Source organism: Myotis daubentonii, chromosome 14 (assembly GCF_963259705.1).
Source record: "Myotis daubentonii chromosome 14, mMyoDau2.1, whole genome shotgun sequence".
NCBI classification, from domain to species: Eukaryota; Metazoa; Chordata; class Mammalia; order Chiroptera; family Vespertilionidae; genus Myotis; species Myotis daubentonii.
Window position 1 is genome coordinate 55,933,471 of NC_081853.1, and position 20,034 is coordinate 55,953,504.

The 20,034-nt window shown below is 50.4% G+C and overlaps 1 protein-coding gene across 2 annotated transcripts in view; it reads left to right on the forward strand.

The window, feature by feature from the left end:
- Positions 1-20,034, forward strand: part of CNTN4 (contactin 4) — a 405,422-nt gene that overhangs the window by 282,008 nt on the left and 103,380 nt on the right. For both annotated transcript variants that reach the window (XM_059664558.1, XM_059664559.1), the window contains exon 5: positions 969-1,144. In XM_059664558.1, the coding sequence (XP_059520541.1) occupies positions 969-1,144 (176 nt within the window). The remainder of the gene's footprint in view (positions 1-968; positions 1,145-20,034) is intronic.

Here is a 20,034-nt window from a genome sequence, read left to right on the forward strand (position 1 = left end):
ATGTGAGTGGCTATTAACAAAAGCAAACCAAAAAGGAGATCTTGTTATGAAAGATTTGCTGGTTAAGTGTGAGTCCCACTACAGTCATTCCTTAAGCCAAACACAACAGTCAGATGCTCTGATGATTCCAGTAAACAAACAGCAGAACAAAACCCTCGCTGCCTCCTTCGCCTGGTGGCCCAACCTGAGCTTCCGGGGCTGGCTGACGACGTCGGAGGACCAGTGGCCACGGGCATCATCTCCGCCGGCCGTGGTTGAGGCCAAATTGGTCCCTAAGACAGCTCTGCGGTCCCTCGGCTTCGCAGTCGGCCACATCGAAGCCACGCTGCTGCAGTTGCATCAAATACTCAGCAATCTACCCGAAAGTGGTGCCTTCTGCCATCTGCAGAGACCCATGTAAACAATAACTAAAGCCCGGCCGGTGTGGCTCAGTGGTTGAGTGTCAGCCTATGAACCAGGAGGTCATGGTTCAATTCCCAGTCAGGGCACATGCCCAGATTGCGGGCTCGATCCCCAGTGAGGGGTGTCAGGAGGCAGCCAATTAATGATTCCTTCTCATCATTGATGTTTCTATCTCTCTCCCTCTCCCTTCCTCTCTGAAGTCAATAAATATGTTTTAAAGAATAACGACAAACCAGAGAGGAGGGTACAGAGGGACCCTATTTGGAGAAATTTGTGCAGATACTCTAGGCTTTATTAATAAGCAAAAAAGCAGACCCACAGTGAACCCTCTGTTGCGTCATCAGTAGTTAAAGCAGGTGCCACCATGCGACCACCATCGCGTCTGTAAGGGACACGCTCTCCCTGTAGACATTCGTCACTGCTGCTGGGGCAGCTTTCTCACGCTTTTCTGGTTAAAGAAAGCCACAGGGTGGTGCCTGCTACTCCTGTTGTTATGCCTTGTGGGCGGTAGTTCGGAAGCATTGATTGCTATTCAGGCTTTATCTCCCGGCATTCTCCCTCTGCAGGTGGAAGTTCAATGGGACGGATGTTGACACGGGCATGGATTTCCGCTACAGCGTGGTGGAAGGCAGCTTGCTGATCAGTAGCCCCAACAGAACCCGCGACGCGGGGACCTACCAGTGCGTGGCCACCAACGCCTTCGGGACCGTGGTCAGCAGAGAGGCGCCGCTGCGGTTCGCCTGTAAGTAGCCGCTGCGTCGTGCAGCCGACGTGACATAGAGTATTTGTGCCGCTGCACCCATACGCCCTCCAACAGTGTCTTTCATAAATCGAAGAGGCTTTCATGTGTTACACACCGGCTCACCCTTCTCGCGCGTTCTGGGAATAGCGTGTTCGTTGGATAAATTGTAAATTCGTGTGGTGGGGAGGTAGCTGTCTTCTGCATTTATGACCATTGAGATGGTTGGATTATGTGATGGTTGCGTTATACGCTTCTCAGTACACACATCAATGAACACACACTCTGATGTACACACATATAAGTTCATGGGCACAAACATTACACACTATAAAGCGTGTGTAGAAATAAGCAAATGAACTGCCATTAACTTACTACTAAATGTGACAAGTGTTTAACCATAAAGCTCAGTTAGAGAAGACCACGATAGTCTATTAATTCTATAATTCTCTATTTTCTTATTACAAAAGTTAGGGAAATTTTAAAAACAACTATGACAACAGAAAATGAAGACAATGGAAGTTACCTTTCTATGATACCTTTTATATTTCTAGTTTAGAGCATTTAAAAAACATCCTGCCATCTCTTAAGACCACCAGCTCATAAAAGTTCGGGAGACTGTCGGGTATGGAAGGAAGTGGAAGTTAGGAGTAGCGTGGGGCAAATGAAACCCACAGGCGAGCACCCTGGGGGCGGGGGGGGTAGGGGGTGAGCACAGAGGCTGGGTGATTGATGATCACCCGGTTTTGAGGGTTTATGTATTTGCACATGATCGTACATTTCCTTGTGTAAAATCCCCACTCACCGAGCATGGCGGTAATGTCAAAGGTTTTATACTTACAAAGTCTGTGAGCAGTGACACTAGAATATTCTCATCAACAAAATCCTCTCCGGAAACCCAGCATCAAGTATACCTTCTGTCCAGCGCTGAATCTATTATTGCCGTTTGGTGGCATTTTTATTAGCCAGGAAATGAATTTGCTGAGTCCTGGGCATGTGTGGAACTCCGGGACTACTTGGTTCATGAATGTCTTCCCAACACGCGTGGGTGTGCAGAATAACGGAGGGAATGTGTCCGGCTAAGGGTTTATTCCTCTTGGTGTAATACACGCCTCATAGCCATACTTACTGCTTAGTAATGACAGATGAATTTTATTGGGTTCATTTTGGAAAATAATCATAGAATCAATGGTGCTTAGTGTAGAAAAAAATCTCTGTATTCAATTACTCTTGTACTTATTTGATTTTTGGATTTCATCATGTAGGAAGTTTTTCAAAACAACAGTGCTAACCACAACAAAGGGATTGACTTAGCATTACCGGCTTTTAGTTTCTCGCCCTTATGACATTTAAAAAGCAAACTACCAAGGCTTACGACTACCCTGGTATAGAACTCCAGGCATTTCTGCTACCAAAAGGCCTATCTGAAGGACAGAAGCTCACTGAAATGCAGTGGTTTAGCCACAGCGAGAGCTCCGCCACTCATTTTGTGGGCGAGGTGGCCTGAGGGTTGGTGTCTTGAACCCATCTGCTCATCCCCCCTCAAGTGTGATGTGGGCATCCTGCCCCCGGAGTCCTGGGCTGACAACCACCCAGCTTCACAAATTCTACAACCAGAGAGCTCAGGCCTCCCCCACAAGCATCCATCCGACCCACCCTGACCGCCCGGTTGGTCCAGAGCACACAGCTCACCCGACATCTCGGCCTTCAAACAGCTGAACGTGTGCCTTCTCCCCATCTTCCCTCCCGGTGCGTGCTCACTGTGGGGCTCTTGCCGGGCTTTTAAAGCTGTGATCACGGCCCTTTTCCCTTCCAGGTACTTAATTCACAGCCATCTTCTACTCAGCACACCCCGTCATGCTCCTTGTGACCATATAGGACTGTGCTCAGGTACTCAGTTCCCCACGGGTGCTTTGACCTTGAGAAGGACGCGGGGACAGTGGCAGCCCACGCTGGGGACTTGTTCTCAGGAACGCCCCCGACACCGACAGTCACTTTTGTTAAGGCCCCAGTCCCGTGTTCCAACCTTGTTTTGAACACACAGTGACGTGAAATCTGAGGATTGATTTCTCATCAGTGTCTGCACCCTGAGCCCCCCAATCGCACCATCACCCTGAGCTAAGAGGATCGCCTTACCCCCCTTGGTCACCACTGGACAGTGCCCCTTTGCGTCATCCACGTTGAAATTGTTTTCAGTCTTTTTGTATCTGACATATTGATCCCCCTCCTTCAGTGTCAGATAAACTTGGACAGGCCTGTGTCCCATCCGATAATTGATACAATGTGTGGACCCGGACAGGGCCGTCTGCCAGGAGACAGCGTCCGCTAAGATGAGGCTGAACTTTACAGTCATGTTGTTCGCATCCTCTCCACTTAGCAGCAAGTGTACCCGAACGGGCTACGGCTGACCCCGTCTCGCCTGCTGACTGCTCCCGCTGGAGGTCTTGAGCTTCTTTGCCAAATGCCTGGCTATGACCAGGAGGCGCCTTTTCACAGGCCCCGCCCCCTGGGCCTGTGCTTGCCCAGGGTCTCCTTCCACCATCCCTCCCGCAGCCACCAGGCCACCATCTGCTGACCTTGAAAATGGGATCCCTCCACGGGCCTGCGGTGCGCCTTAGGCGGCCCTGAGAGTAAATCCGGGTGCACAGCCTCTGTAGTTTCTCAGTCCAGCCGTCTTCTGCACCAGGGCCTAGGCGCGTGGGTTGCCTCTGCCCCTTACGCTTCTGTCCTGCTCACCATGGCTCCCTTCGGGTCCTTAGTTCTCCGTGTGGGTGTGGCCTCCTAAGACAGTTTCCACAGCACCCGGCTTACAAAGAAACGATTCCCGAGGTCACGCGCCTCCCTCCCGCCTCTCCGCCCGCACAGCAGCATCCTCTACATCCCTCCCAGGACCTGCCCTGGGATGATGGTGCGCCTCTGTTCCTTTCTCACGATTGGACTCCTAGGAGAGTCCGTGTGCTGAGCCGCGACTCCCGGGTCAGCCTTGCATCGCCAGCGTCTGGGACACGTTATACGCGTGAAGGAAGGACTTCCTTTACTCATCGCCTACACAGCCACACAACAAAGGAAATACACGCATAAAGATGATTTGGGACGATGTCCCTTTTTAACCCCACACCCTTTCTCACCTAGTCATTTTCTGGAGACTTTAACCTCTTGATCATCCATTCATAGTCTTTAGACTTCCTTTTCCTATTCTTTTTCATTAAAAAGAAGATGAAAGATAGGCCTGTATTGAAAAGTCCTTTTTAAATGGTTGGAATGAGACACTTTTCCTTCGCGACGTAAGAGGAAGCCAGACGATGCCCTCTTTTGAATGTTCCCGAGTAGTTGCTATCCCCTGAGCGCTCCCATAATCGCGGGGAAAGGAGCAGTGCCTTTGACCACAGACTGAACTGCAGTATGCAAGAGAGAATACCCCTTATTTTCACTCATCGGATTTTAGGGCAGAAACACCCTCACGGGTTTCTTGGCCTGTATCTTTTTTTAAAGACGCCAGTGAAGATGGGGGTCACTGCATTACTCACTGTTAATTGTGCAGTTTATTCATGACATTCGAGGAGAGCGGCCTGGGTCCCCAGTTCAGTGCGCCCTGCGTCACACCTGTCGCCTTCACAAGCAACCCATTCATTCTTCCTTATCCACAGGCCACCTTTGCAGATCTCATTTAAATACTTCAGTATCGTTGTACCTGGAAGATAACCCTGTGAGTTAGACTGTCATTCTTATTTGATGGATTATTTTTTTAATTGTCTTCATGCTGCTCTTGTAGACAGAATTTGTCAATCTCTTGCTTTTAGCATTTGAAAGGAAGGAATTCACATAAGCAAAACTTCTGTTCATGGACAGGATGCCTTTAAGAACCTGCCCCTCCCCCAGTTTCTTCATTCAATATCTTTAAGCTCGAAATCCTCCCTAGATTAGACAGACAGAGCGTGATTTCAGTCACTGTCGATGAGGTGTGGGCATTTGCATGAGCAAACGGTGTTGGGATATAATGTGGAGCTCACGGCGTTTTCCCTGGTCCCCGCAGGCGTAGGCCACCAGCAGTCCCTTCTCTGGCACTTGGCCTGTTTCTAATTGCGAGCCACCAAACCCTCTGTCATTCACTCCTGTTCCACCTGGGGCGAGAGGGCTCAATTGATGAATCTGCCAGGGTGGGCCCAGTGCCTGGCACTGAGGAAACTCGCAATAATAGCTGCAATAATAGCTGCTGAATAAGTGAATAAATAGTAAAATTTGGACGTTCAAGTCACCTGGCTGTGTTTGGGCCCGGAGGTCAGGACCTCCTGATGGCCCAGGGAATGCCTGGAGGTGGGTGCCAGCATTTCCAGGAGGCCACGGGGCAGACAGGTGTCCTCTTAGTTCCAGGTGAGGGAATGCGTGGGTGGGGCAGGAGGCGGAGCCTAATAAAGAAGTTCCTGTGTGGAAGGCACCGAGCCTGGTATGGCGGTTCACTGTGTCCTAAAAACTTGGCCTGGGCGCGGGGTCTGTATAGAAGAAAGAGCTATAGCCCATCACCTGGCTGCCCCGCCCCCAGCCCCGCCTGTACTGCTCTCTGATGTGTAGAAACGGATCCCTTTTAACTAAATTGCAATGCATGCTTATATGCTTACCAAATACCCAAATCACTTGATTTTTTAGCTGGAAAGTGGGCTTGAGACACAGAGAGACCACTGCCTGAGAGGAGAGGGACTGGGATGGAGCCCTGAGCGCCATTTCGCTTTGGCCCACAGTGTCCCTAAGGCTCCGCCCTCCTGCCCACCCGCCGGGCTGTTAGGAAAATTAAATTACAAATCACAGGCAGAGTCCTCCGGGGAAAGTGATAAAATAAGGGTTTCTCTACTTTCCTTTCTCTCTTCCCTTCCCCTTCTTCCCCTCCCTTTCCTGTCTTTCTAAAGTAGGGACGCTAACGTTTATTAAGAACCTAAAAGAGTGGTTGGGAGCACAGGCCTGGAGTTCCATTACCTGGGCTGCCCGTGATCTCCTCCTGTAGCCCTGCGACCTCGGGCGAGGTCCTTCTCTCTGCCTCCGTTTCTTTATCCATAAAAGGGGCTGAATGCCTCGGCTTCCTTTTTGTGAGGAGAAATAAATGGGTTCTAGTAACACTCCCGGATCCCTGCCTGGCTCACATGGAGGGTTTAAGCCAGCCGTGGGCAAACTACAGCCCGCGGGCCGGATCCGGCCCGTTTGAAATGAATAAAACTATTGAAAAAAAAGACCGTACCCTTTTATGTAATGATGTTTACTTTGAATTTATATTAGTTCACATAAACACTCCATCCATGCTTTTGTTCCGGCCCTCCGGTCCAGTTTAAGAACCCATTGTGGCCCTCGAGTCAGAAAGTTTGTCCACCCCTGGGTTAAGCCCTTTTGGCTCCAATGATCATTCCACTGTGATTGTGTGGCTCCGTCAGGCCTCATGCGAAGCGCCCGGAACCACTGTGCTGTTTCCAGCAGAACCCAAGGCGTTATTTTAATTTCATGGTGAGGAACCTGAGGGTGGGTGAGGTGAGCTGACTTTCGCCAAGGGAGCTGTGGGCGGAGTCAGGCCGCCTGGTCCCCCCCTCAGACACCTGCAACTACACTTCACTGACGGAACTTACGTTCAAACCGTAGATTTTCGTGGTTGATAAAATGTATTTCTCTGTAGATAGAAGAGTAGATTTTTGAATGTGTTGGCAGCCTTTGATGTAGTACATTCATCGCTATTTTTTTTTCTTTTGATTTTTTAGTTCTAGGCTTCCTGGATGCAGTCATAATGTTGATTTACTGTTAACATCCAGAAGTGTAATGGTGTATACTGCAATCTTGCATACATTTGTGACTCTAATTTTAATATAATTGGTCTCAGGTTCCATAATGAGAATAATTAATAACACTATTTCTGCTCCAAAAGGTAATATGCAAATTCCCAAATTATTGCAAGGAGGTTGTGAAACATCCTGGATATTGAAATTTTATGGTAAATAACTGAGTTGGTAAACGGTATCCCCAAGCGGTGAATGACATATTATTATGTTTCCTCACTCCCCGTCATTCCTCCCCCACGTGTGAGAAGGGGCACCTTCGATGCACAATACTAGGGAGAGCTTTCAGGAGCATCGTCCACATCACTCCACATCCTCGCCTGCCACCTGTTTGCCTCACACGCCTTGTTCTGGGCCGTCTTCCTGGAAGTTCGGCTGTTTTCTAACGGTTCAGGTCTTCAGAACAAGAGTCAGATGCTATTCATCATCTCGGGGGGTGGTGGTGGGTGACTGTAACCCTCAGGTAAGTGCTCCCTCCACACTCATCAGGCCCAACCAGAGCATTCACTCACCAGGCTGTGCGGCTTCGGGAGCTGGTGTTGCCGTGGCCACCGGCAAGGGCTGCTCTGGGGAAGCAGGGCGGGTTGACGTCTGTGCTTATCTCTGCTGGTGCCTCGCCCGGGCGGAAACGAGGCAGGAACACTGCATACACTGCGTGTCCATCTCCTGAGCCTGCGTCAGGGAAAAGGGACGGAGGAGAGAAAGGGTGGGAAAAGGAGAGGAAGGAGGGAGATACACATAGGGCTCTTTTGGGTGCAAAAGGTACCCATGCTGGCCTTTGTGACTTGAGCAGTGAATTGACAAGGATGAAGTTGCCAGGAGCCAGTCCATCCTTGCTGTTTCAAGGGACCTGGCATGGCATACTGTTTTTAATATGTTTGCTCACCTTCTTGGCACTATGTGTTTTAACCAAGGTCACCTCTCCAAGAAAGGTTGTTTCCCCAGGTAGGGATTTTCCCCTGAAGTTAGGGAGGAAATAAAACCCCTTAACTAAGTGCCAGGCGGGTAATTAATCACTTTAACTACGAACAATCATGCTTAAGCTACATAATCTTTACTCCCTGGAATGGAGATAAGAAACGCCCTAACCTTTGGAATAGAGATTGATAGGATTGGAATCAACTGGTATAAATACAGATGTAACAAGACAACAGGACACAGAACCTAGACACAGAACCTAGAGACGGAACATGGCAAAAGATCCTGGACAGAAACTGGCAACAGAACCTAGAGACAGAACCTAGAGATGGAACATGGCAAAAGATCCTGGACAGAAACTGGCCACAGAACCTAGAGACAGAACCTAGGGAGAGAACCTGGCTGAAGAACCTAGAGAGAGAACCTGGCTACAGAACCTGGAGAGAACATGGCAAGAGAACCTGACTAGAACCTGGTGACAGAACCTGGCTGGAGAACCTAGCGAGGGAACATGGCTACAGAACCTGGCTGGAGAACCTGGCTGGAGAACCTAGCAAGAGAACATGGACACAGAACCTGGCTGGAGATCCTAACCAGAACTTTGCTGGAGATCCTGAACAGAACTTCGCTGGAGATCCGGAACAGAACTTGGCTGGAGATCCTGGCTGGAGATCCTGGCTAGGCTGCTGATCAACTGAACGCTGTCTCCGTGTCATTCCTTTTTCGCCGACTCCGTCCACACCTTTGGGGACCCCTGGACCTGCTGGGGTTGGACCCCGGCATGAAGTGTCTTGATAAACCACTCCACTTTAAGGCTAATGTCCGTCAGCTTGGTCAGCGACATGGCAGCCCACAGTGTTTATGGTGAAAATATCTCCTTTCACCACAGACAGACTCTCTGAAAGAGATCTCTCCCCTGGCCACTCCAGCAAGCCCTTCCGAGTCCTCGTCTCAGGTGCCCTCTGGGCATTGCGGCAATCAGAGTGGGCGGAGATCGAGGCCATGACAACAGAGACCAGAAAAGTGTGGCCCATTGGGAATGTTGTACCTCATTCCACTGGGGCTTTTGGCAACATGGTTCCTGGGCCTTCATCATTGTTCTAGTCACAGAAAACGCCAAATATTCATTGCTTTTCATATTCAATAATTAGGCCTTAGCCGGTGTGGCTTAGTGGATAGAGCATCAGCCTGCAGAATGAAGGGTCCCAGGTTCAATTCCTGTCAAGGGCAAATGCCTGGGTTGTGGGCTCGATCCCCAGTGGGGGGCATGCAGGAGGCAGCCAATCAATGATTCTTGCTCATCATGGATGTTTCTATCTTTCTCTCCCTCTTCCTTCCTCTCTGAAATCAGTAAAAATATATTTTTTAAAGTATACTCAATTACTAGTTGATTTTTCATAGCCAAGGAATGAAGTGTGCAGTCAAGCAGAATAGCTGGGGTTCCGATCGTTGGCCACGCCCCTGATGAGCTTGTAGGCATTTACTGAGGGAGCTGCTGCAAGAGGCAGTTTTGTTTCTGAGCAGTCAGTGTTGGCAGAGGCCTGGAGAAGCTCTGTGTGATTATTTAGATCAATTAGAACTCAATCAGCTAAGGAACATTTGGGTGGCAAAACTGAAAACATTGATCAGGGGGGCTTTGATCTTCAATAAAAGAGTGAAATTTTCGAATTGGATAGTTGGAAGAAATCAGAGCAAATCTTGCTGAATTTCTGAAATAACACTTTTGATAGATTATTCCCGCCACATATTATAATAGCAGAAAGACAGCAATCAGGACAGTTGGTGTCCAGTGAGAACTTTAGAAGGTAGAAGACTGGGTGGTGCACGGCCGTGCTGTGGGTTCTGGGGCCGTGGGTGATTGCGAATTGCGATTTAACGAAATAATTGAGAGCCACACGTGTGCAACATCAGTCTTATTTATGTCGTCCTGGTCCCGTCCACAAAGCCTGTTCCTGAGCAGACACTAGGAGTTGTAGCTGTTGGCCTGTCAGGTGTATCTCCGTCCAGTTACACACGGTGCTTGGCTTTCTCTGGCTGACTTCTTTCGCTCAGCGTGGTAGCCTCCAGGTCCACCCATGTTGCTGCAATGGCAGTATTTCATCTTTTCTTGTGGCTGAGCAGTATTCCGTTGAGTATTTGTCCCACATCTTCTGTATCCAGTCCTCTGTCACAGGGCATGCTGGTGGTTTCCATGTCTTGGCCGCCATGAATGATGCTGCCATGAGACAAGGGTGCATAATGTCTGTCCTTTGAAGCTGCCGAACATGTGGTGACTCGCTTACTCCATCCCAGGAAACTCACAGGCCCACATGGCCTTTCCTGGCCACTTCCATCGAGGATAAGTGAGACCACCTGGGAGTGAGGCCAAGGTCAGCAGCCCAGGCAGCCAGGGCAAGAGGAAGCCTTGATGGAAGTGGGGGACCCTGGGAAAGGCATGGGCCACACTGTGCATTGTCCTGGGAGCATGACAGGGGGCCTGTGTGCAGCCTGACCCGATGCAATAACGAGCACGCCCTCCTGCCTCTCCAGGGGCTTCCTGGGACCAGGCGGGCCGGCCCCTTCTGCAGGGCAAGGATCTGACAGGAACAGCGGAGCTTGCTGGCCCTGCGTCCCTCTCTCTGGGCTTCTTTTTCTAAGTCATTTCCCCTGAATTTGACCCCTTTGTCTGCACTCTAAAGCCCTGGGAACCAGCCATTATCGCACTCAGAGCGCCTGACCTACCTGTGGCCGCGACAGTTCCACGGCGGTCCCCTGTGCGTCCTTACCGCTCCTGCTGTGACATCACTTAACCGAGGGCAGGCTCCGAGGTCCCCCATCAGCATCAGCGCCAGGCACGGAGGGCGGGGGTCTGAGCAGCCCACTTACCGCGAGCTGACTTGCTTTTATGCAGAGCCGGGCTGCTTTGCACTCGCTGCTCCGGGCCTTCCCTTTAGAGAACAGAGCAGGCTGCAGGGTCAGCGGTTACATCTCAAATTCGGGGGCATCATGAAAAGGAGTGTGTGTGTGTGTGCGCGCGCGTGTGCGTGCGCATGTGTGTGCATATGTGCATGTGTGTGTGTCTGTGTGCCGGTGTGTGTATGCATGTGCCTGTGTGTGTGCATGTATGTGTTCCGAGTACTACATGATTCTATTGGATGTTTTATGGGCAATTACATTCAGAAGTGGCCCCTGACCCTTGTGGATGACACGGCTCCCAGGAACCTGTCCGCAGTATGTGTAGTTAAAGTGCACACTGTGATCAGAGTAGCGATTTGCTGCCAGACACTTGCCCGGCCTATGGCACCCACAGTCACAGCTTCGGGTCGTGCACGAACCCCTCCCCAGCGACGGCGCCGGCACGGGAGCTGGGCCTCAGCCATGAGTCCACGTTTACTCTTAAGATGCGAGGGGTCCACGGACGGACTTCCTTAAGTTCAGCTGATGATCACTTTCTCCTCCTTTTTTAAAATGCTGTCAGCGTCAGGGCGGGCATTTCTGAATAAATGCGGGATGAATATTTGTGGAATAAATGAAGCTGAAGGAATGTCCAAATCAACCAAGGAAAGAGTAGAAGAAAAACAGAACTCCTTGGTCTTTACCAGCCCAGGAGGTGACATTTCCTCTGAAATATTCTATTTCCTTGAACTGAGAAGCACTATTTTTATATTTTTTTAAATTGGAAAGTACTCTCCAATTTCAATAAAGATGGGTATTAAATATAGTGTTTCTCTTTTCCCTAAAAATCTCATTAAAGAAGTGCAGCCTCACTGTCAATGCCATCTCTTTTTGGTAACAGCTTTATTAAGAGATGTCACATGCAATAATTCAACAATTTAAGACGTCCAACTCAGTTAGTGTGCGGTATATTCACAAGGTGGTGCAACCATCACCACCAGGGAATTTCCAGAACATTCTCATTACCTTAAAAATACACCCTGTCCTCATGACTAGTCATTCCTCTTCCTCCCAGACCCGCCACCACTAATGCACTTTCTGTCTTATGCATTTGTCCATCTGGACATTTCCTAGACATGAAATCACGTATATGTGGGCTTTGTGGCTTGTTTATTTCACTTAGCATAATGCTATCAAGTTCGTCGATGGTGTAGCATCTGTTAATCCTCCATTTCTTCTTATGGCCAAATAATATGCCATTGGGTGGAAATAACACCATTTTGTTTATTCATCCATCAGTTGTCGGACATCTGGGTTGTCCCCACTTTGGGGCTGTTTTGAATAATGCTGCCATGAGCACTGATTTACAGATTTTTTTTATGTGGACATATGTTTTTATTTCTTCGGGCTATATTCCTAGGAGTGGAATTACTGGGTCAAATGGTAACACTATGTATAACATTTTGAGCAAAGTGTTTTCCAAATTGTCTGTGACATGTTATAATGTACTAACACTGTGTGAGGGCTCCAATTTCTGCACACCCTCACCAAGCTGTTTATTCCCTCTCTTTTTTATTTTAGCCATCACAGTAGATGTCGAAGTAGTATCGTGTGTGTGTGTGTGTGTGTGTGTGTGTGTGTGTGTGTGTGTGTGCGCGCGCGCCCTGACTGGGAATCGAAGGCGTGCCCTCTTGGTGCATGGGGTGATGCTCAACCAACGGAGCCACACTGCCTGGCTCATATTGTAGGTTTGGTTTGCATTTCACTGATGGCTGATGATGTTGAACAACTTTTCATGTGTTTATTGGCCATTGGTAACATCTTCATTGGAGATATGTGTAATCAGACTTTTTGCCTATTTTTAAATTGGGTTGATTGTCTTTCCACTGCTGAGTGGTATGTTTTCTTTATATATCCTGTGCAAGTTCCTGATCAGGTATATGCTTTGCAAATATTTTCTCCCACTCTATAGGTTGTCTTTTTACTCTCATGTTAATGTCATTTGAAGCCCGAAGGTTTTAATTTTGACAAAGTCTAATTTATAGTGTTGTCATTGCATGTGCTGTTGGTGTCATTCGAGCTAAGAAATCATAGCTCGAAGTCACAAAAACATACTCCTGTGTTTTCTAGTAAGGCTTAGAGTGTTTTAATCTTGAGTCTGGGTCTATGTTTCCTATTCAGTTAATTGTTGTGTATGTTGGTGCTGGAATCCAACTTCTTTCTCTTTTCTAATTTTTTCAAATTCATTCCTTTGCATGTGGATATTCAAGTTGTTTCAGCATCGCTTGTTGAAAAGATGGTTCTCTCCCCATGGAATGGTCTTGCCCTTGTTAACACTCTATGCAGCTTAAGTGTAAGTTTATCTCTGGACTCTCGGTTCCATTCCATTGATCTCTATGCCTGCTCTTATGCCAGTACCACACAGCTGATCACTGTAGCTTTATAGTGAGTTTTAAATTAAGAAGTGTTGTGCCCGGCCTCCATGGCTCAGAGGTTGAGCATCAACCTAAGAACCAGGAGGTCACAGTTCGATTCCTGGTCAGGGCACATGCCCGGGTTGCAGGCTCGATCCCAGTAAGGGACGTGCAGGAGACAGCTGATCAATAATTCTCCTCATGGATGTTTCTGTCTCTCTCTTCCTCTCCCTTCCTCTCTGAAATCAATAAAAATATATTTTTAAAAAGGAGTGTCCATTAATAGCATCATAAAGTCCAAAGCATGATGCACAGACCAAACCACAGACTCTAGCCTACTCGCCCTACAAGCAGCATCGGCCTGCGGGCGTCATACAAAATTCAAGGCTGGCAAGTTTGGGGCTGGCCGACCGTACATGACTTCACATTTGGAGCCTCGCAATCTAATCCACAGGGTCACCCCAGGCAAGGCAGGGCTCCTGTGTCCCTACGCCCCAGTCTCAGGTCTGTGTTCTCAAACAACCATTCAAACAAGAATACTTGTCTTTTGATTGATTGATTGATTGATTGATTGATTTTAGAGAGAGAGGGGAAGGGAGAGAGAAGGAGGGTGGGAGAGAAACATCGTTTGCTGTTTAACTTATGTACGCATTCATTGGTTGATGCCTGCGTGTGCCCTCACCAGGGATGGAACCAGCAACTTGGACAAATGGGGCGATGCTCTAACCAGCTGATCTGCCCAGCCAGGACCCTTGTCATTTCTCAGGAGCGGTCACCAGGTACAGGCCAGGCATCGCCTAAATCCCTTGAGGAGAAGTCATCTCCTCTGACTGTTAACTAAGCCAGCGGACCACGGAACATGGGCCAGCGACGTCCATTAGTCACTCTTCCCAGAGCTGCGGAGAAGCCATTGCTGCCCATTCCACGACCGAAGGGGCCTCAGGGGGCTTCCTCGGACCCAGGCCACTGCCCCCCAGGGCAGCGTTCCTCCACAGGGCGCTCTCTCAGCCGCCTGCCCCGTGTCAACCCCACTGGAGACCCCCAGCGCTCGGCTTTGCTCAGCACGTCTTTGTCGGGCAGCCAGGCTGGTCGGTCCCTCTCGTGGACGCCAGGCCAGGAGGACGGCAGCCTGGAGGGTGTTGCTGCTGGGGGGCTCGCTGTGCAGAATCCGCTCAGGACCAGGAGGGATGCGCTGTCCTTCTGGGAGGGAAATAGACCCGGGGGGGGGGGGGGCGGGGAGCGGGAAGGACCTCGCCAGACTTCATTTCCGGGCCATCAGGAGATTGGCGTGCATGGGGCTTGGTGATCCGGGTGGGCGTGGCACACGCGTGGCAGCTCCCGCCGCCTCTTACTGAGCCGCGGTCTCCAGGTCCGTTTATGAGAAGAGGCCCGTGTCCGCCTCAGCGGCGCAGGGCAGTTGTGTCTCATGGGAAAGGCGGTCTGCACGGAGCTCTCCCCTGCCTGTGAGTGAGACGTGGTTTGGGTGTCTTTTTTTAATTCTCATTTAGTCGTTCCATAGATGGATAATAGAGATAATAATTAGTCCATGGACTACCTCAAGGTGGAAAAAACAGCCCTGGCCTATTTCGCTCAGTGGTTAGAGCATCTGCCCTCGGACTGAAAGGTCACAGGTTCGATTCCCCGTCAAGGGCATGTACCTGGGTTGCAGGTTTGATACTCAGGGCCCGTCAGGGTGCACGTGGGAGACAACCAATGAATGTGTCTCTCATGTCTAAGTTTCTCTCTCTTCTAACCCCCCCCCCCGACCCTCCCTTCCACTCTCTCTCTAAGATCAATGGAAGAAGATTCCTCAGGGGAGGATTAAATAAATAAATAAGAGAAAAGAAGGCTCCTTCTGGAAGTGCTTCTCCTCCGAGGCCCAGACCGGGACCCGGACAGCGTCCCCCCTCCTCCTCGCAGGGGCTCTGTGACCCGCATCTCAGTGCGCCCAGCAGCACCGCCTGGGATGCGGGGCCCCTGGCCGGCAGCTGGGGCCGGCACATCGGACACCAGCCTGTGGGGGGTCCCACCCTCGGCAGGGGCTCCATCAGGCTCTTCATGAAGCAGGCGGCCCTCGAAGAATTGAAAGTCTTGTCGTGCATCAGGGGGGTGTGACGCCATTGCTGTTTGCCAACCGAATGGGAGGCTGGGAAGCATCTGGATGCACGTATCACACTGGACTGGGGTTTCCAACGCTGAAATGTGGGTGCGATGGCCAGAGAGCGGCGCTGGGAGGTGGAGGATGTGGGGCCTGGGGCTCACTCCGTGGAGCGTCCGGCCGTTTCCTGCTCAGGGCGAAGCGGCACAAGTGCCTCCTCCCTCCGACCAGCAGGCCTCGCGCCTCTGGAATGAATGGCGAGCCGGGGACTATGAAGGATAATCGCATCATCACCGTCTCCCCTGCCCTGGTCGGACGTGAAATGGCTCATAGTCAGCCGTCCGGAAGGTTAAGCCGGGCATCTTTTCTTGGATAATTAATATTTCCACAGAAATCTGTGCTGCTGCCGTGAGCGGGCAGGTGGCGGGGCTAATTGGCTCGTTTTAAATGTGTGGGCGACGCGTTGTCTTTTGGCGGAAACTGTGTCTGTGAGAACACGGAGCAGGGCGGTCGCCGCTGGGTTTGAGGCAGCGCTGTGCTGGGCGGCAGGGGCCAGGCCAGGAGCCCGGGGGACTGGCTCCCCCACCGCATGGCCGCCCTCCCCCACCACCCCCAGAATCCGGGCGCGTGCTCGGCTGGTGCAGTGTGCTCTGCTGTGTTTCCTTGTTGTCTGATCTGCTTTTCTAGTAAAAATTCCGAGTGGGAAGCAAAGGTGCTTGTAGATTCCGCCCCTCTGAGCACCCAGACCAGCAAATGCGGGCAGAGCGGGTGTTGGCTCGGTGTTTAGAGTGTTAGCCCTTCACCCAAGGGTTGCAGTTCAATCCCTGTGCCCCCCCCCCACGTCGGGGTGGGTCCGGGGGTGGGCAACCAGTCAACGGGTCTCTCACATCCATGTTTCTCTCTCCCCCACTCCCTCTCACACTCTCTCTAAATATCAACGGTGGGGGGGCGGGTGTTAAAGAAGTAAGATTCCCGCCTCTGTCTGTATCGGGCAGGTGCGCGTTTCTCTAAAGTGAGACCTAAGGCAGGGAGGGGCGTGCCACCGCCAGAAGCAGTCCGGCCGCCTTCTTTGCCGCGGGTCTGGGCACCACTCGGGTGTCTGTGCCGAAAGGTCTGCTGCTGCCGACGTGCCAGCCCTGATGACCTGTCTGCGACCAGGCAGGGCCCCGACCGCCTCTGGCAGCGGCCGAGCAGGAGCACCAGCTGGCACCTCAGGGCCCTCGGGACCCTCCGCCTCCCCGCTCACTGTGCGTCCCGACCCTGCCCAGCAGCCAGCAGAGTGGGCTCTGCGGGGCCACAGGACGGGGTGGCTGCCACGTGGCGCGTCCCCTGGACCAGCAGAGTCACAGACTCTCATTCCACGTGGGAGGCATTCGCCCAAGACGCCCTCCAGGAGGCAGCTCTGACGTTCGTCCTCTTACCCGCAGCACACATCCTTCCCCACGTGACCAGCGTCTTTCTGAACGGGCCTAACCACGCAGCCCTGTGGCTTCTCTCTGCAAAGCTCTGAAAATATGGATATCCCATATTTACTCCATTACTATGTCTTTGTATTGTAATGTGACGATTTTCTCCCTGATAGGACCTATCTGCTAGTTTTAAGGGGAAAAAAAACTTGTAGAAATATTTCATATCATCTATATCATATATAGGAGAAAACCACAATATAATTGCATGAAGATTTTCTATTTGGAGAATGAAACAGTATTCCTCCGGGCCAAACAAATTAAATTCTCTTTTCAAATGGGAACCCACCAATACGATCTTTTAAAAGCAAATTTGTACCCTAGCTGGTTTGGCTCAGTGGATAGAGTGTCAGCCTGTGGACGAAAGGGTCCCAGGTTCGATTCCAGCCAAGGACACATGCCTGGGTTGTGGGCTCCACCCCACCCCCAGTAGGGGGTGTGCAGGAGGCAGCCAATCAATGATTCTCTCTATCTCTCTATCCCTCTCCCTTCCTCTCTGAAATCAATAAAATAGGTGTTTTTTTTTAAAAAGCAAATTTGTGCCTGAAAGTCTTCCAAGTGCTCGGACCCAAGAGCCCTCCCGTCTCACTGCTCTTTCCCCGGTTTGCAGCCCTCTGAGCCCATTAAGATCTCTGTCGCTTGCACTCATATCTGTTATAAAGTTTTTAATTTCCCCTAGCTGCCGCCGCATTTAATAAATGCCATTTCAGACAGGAAATGGAACTACCACGGTGATGAACTCCTCTCCCCTCGTTATTAACGGAATCTGGTTTTATGGCGCTGATTCTTTTCTACGGATTTCAGTGCCCAGAATCGCTGGTGCAGCGGGCGCAGTGGAACGGGGTGCCGGGAGGAGGAGCTCACGGGCATAGCTGACGGGTGGTGGGAGAGCCTTAGGGCTCTGACCAGGCAGATCCAGAACACTCTCTGTGGCAGTAGCCAAGGCGAATGACTCGTCGGCTGTGCCATTACGGACGGTCATGTGACTCCCAGGGCTGCGAAGCGGCCTCACACAGGTGTGCCACAATCAACCTCATCACTGTTGCTATTCGTTGCTAAGAAACCAATTATAATCGCAGCTCGTTACCACGTTAGCCTCTGAATGCCTCATGGTGACGTTTATTTCCTTCAGATGAGTCTGCGATCCTTGTTTTAAGTGAAATTGACAAGGGAAGCATCTTCAGAAAGCCAGCCATGTTTGTATTGTTTTTACCTGAGTGGGGGGGGGGGGGGGCAAGGGGAGTAATGATTTTTACTGACATCGATTTGTTGAAATGACTGGAGGCATGGACAGATACTCATCATTCCTCGCAGTTGGTTAGTAAGTCAGTTTCGCTGTTCTGTGACTCATTCTACTGGGTGAAAAGGGTAGTAACTTTGGAGTGAGGTTAACCGGAGTTCAGAGGCAGCTCTGTGACTCAGGAGACGTGGCCAACTTTGAAGCTTCAAAGCCAGATTTTAACTTTAATTATGTGTTTTAATGTCCTCAAAACCTCGGTGCTCCCTTCAGGAGAATGGGCATAATAATATGTACTTTGAAACATTACAGGAAGACTAAATAGTGGAACAATGTATTTGAGGTACCTGTCACACAAGTTAAGGTGGTTAATCTTATTGTTAACAACTAAGATTAAAGAGAGGGGCAGTCTTAGTGTATTTGTAAAACCTTCATAAAATAAATGACTAATAAGGTGATTGCCGTGTATTACTTCAAATCAGTGCAATATTGACTTTCAGTAGGCCATACCGAAACGGTGGTGTGATAGCTCGTTAATTTATTCACTTATTTGAAGAGCTAGCTGACCACGACTCCTTTATGATTATACACTCACTGGTACAAATGTGAGAGAAATGGGGAGGTCTAATCCCACCAGCTGGAATGGACAGCACGTGATTGAGAGGAAACGGGGGGCAGGTCGGCCTCACACTGGGAGGGCCGCCTATGAGAGTGCTGTCCGCGAGGATGAGCTAAGACAAATGGCCCTGCATGCACATGGCGAGGGCCACAGGGCGACCCCGAGTGTGTGTACGTATTTCCGGTTCAAACTGCACTTGTCCTTTCTGGTGTGAGACACTTAGTGCCGTGAGCCCCTGAGAAGCCCTCCCCTGGCCCCTCCCCGCCCCCAGAAACACATCTGTAATCTCCCAGGGGCTCTGACCCCCAACCACAGTGTGTCCATATGAAGCAGTGCCCTGTTTCACATTGGGGTTCTGCTTAAGAATGAAGGCCTTAAGAAAAGTAGTTTCAGCGGAAGATCATCGGGACTCAGAGTTCTCTTAGAAACATGGCGTTTTCAGCAGGTCTGGCCGCCCCGGAGTTCCTGGGGTGGGCAGGTGCGTCCACCGCTTTGGTCTCCATCGGTCTTCGTAGGTAACACAGTGAACCCAGCCAACGACTCTCACTTCAGTGTTTGCCTTGCCGCCATAGCACTCGGGCTCCTCCAATCCCGGGCTCACGCTGGTGAAAAAGCACCCCTGTCAGATCCGTAATAACACAAGTTCATTTCCTGGCAGGGAGCGCTGCCCTGCTGCTCATCCCACAGAAATGCACGGTCGTCTTCAGGGCCCCCGCCTCGTACATTCGGATTCTTTGCTGATTTTAATTATCTCCCGCAATCCCCAGCCCAGGTTATGTCAAATAGTTTGATCTACATTACTAGTAAGTACCCGCTGAGCATATGACACTGTACCAGGTACTCGGGAAAGCAGGTGGCAAATTAGATACAGTCCTGCCAACCTCTCTGATGAGTAGGACAGGGAGAAAGGAAGAGAAATGCATGGAGTACTTAGCTTAAATGAAAAGGAAAGAAACCAATATTCCATGAGATTTTCATTAGAAAGGGACCAGGACCGAGGCGGGGCTGCCCCAGCATGGTCTGCAAAGTGAGGGTTCTTGACTTTGTGTAGGAAAAAATTCAAGACATGTGTCTACGTGATTTTGAGAGAACATGTATTAAACTGGGACAGTGAAACAAAGGAAGGACTTACGATAGAAGAGGCAAGATCATAGCTTTAGGAAAGAGCCTGACTGAGCTGCCAGGACTCAAGAAAGGACATCACAGTAACAGGAGTGAGCCACACTGGGCTGGGTGGACTCAGGGAACAAATTACAGAGGCAACAGGAGAGTCCTTAGAGACAGGCTCAGGGTAGCCCAGAACGAGCCGTCGCTACCCACTGCTCCCCTGGTTGCAAATCGAGTGGAGAACCTTAGAGCTTAAGAGAAAGAAAGGAAAAGGACACGGCTGAGCAAGGGCAGGGCAGGTGTGCTTACGAGAGAGAGTGAGCACACGGGGTCCTTTGTCTTAAGGGGTT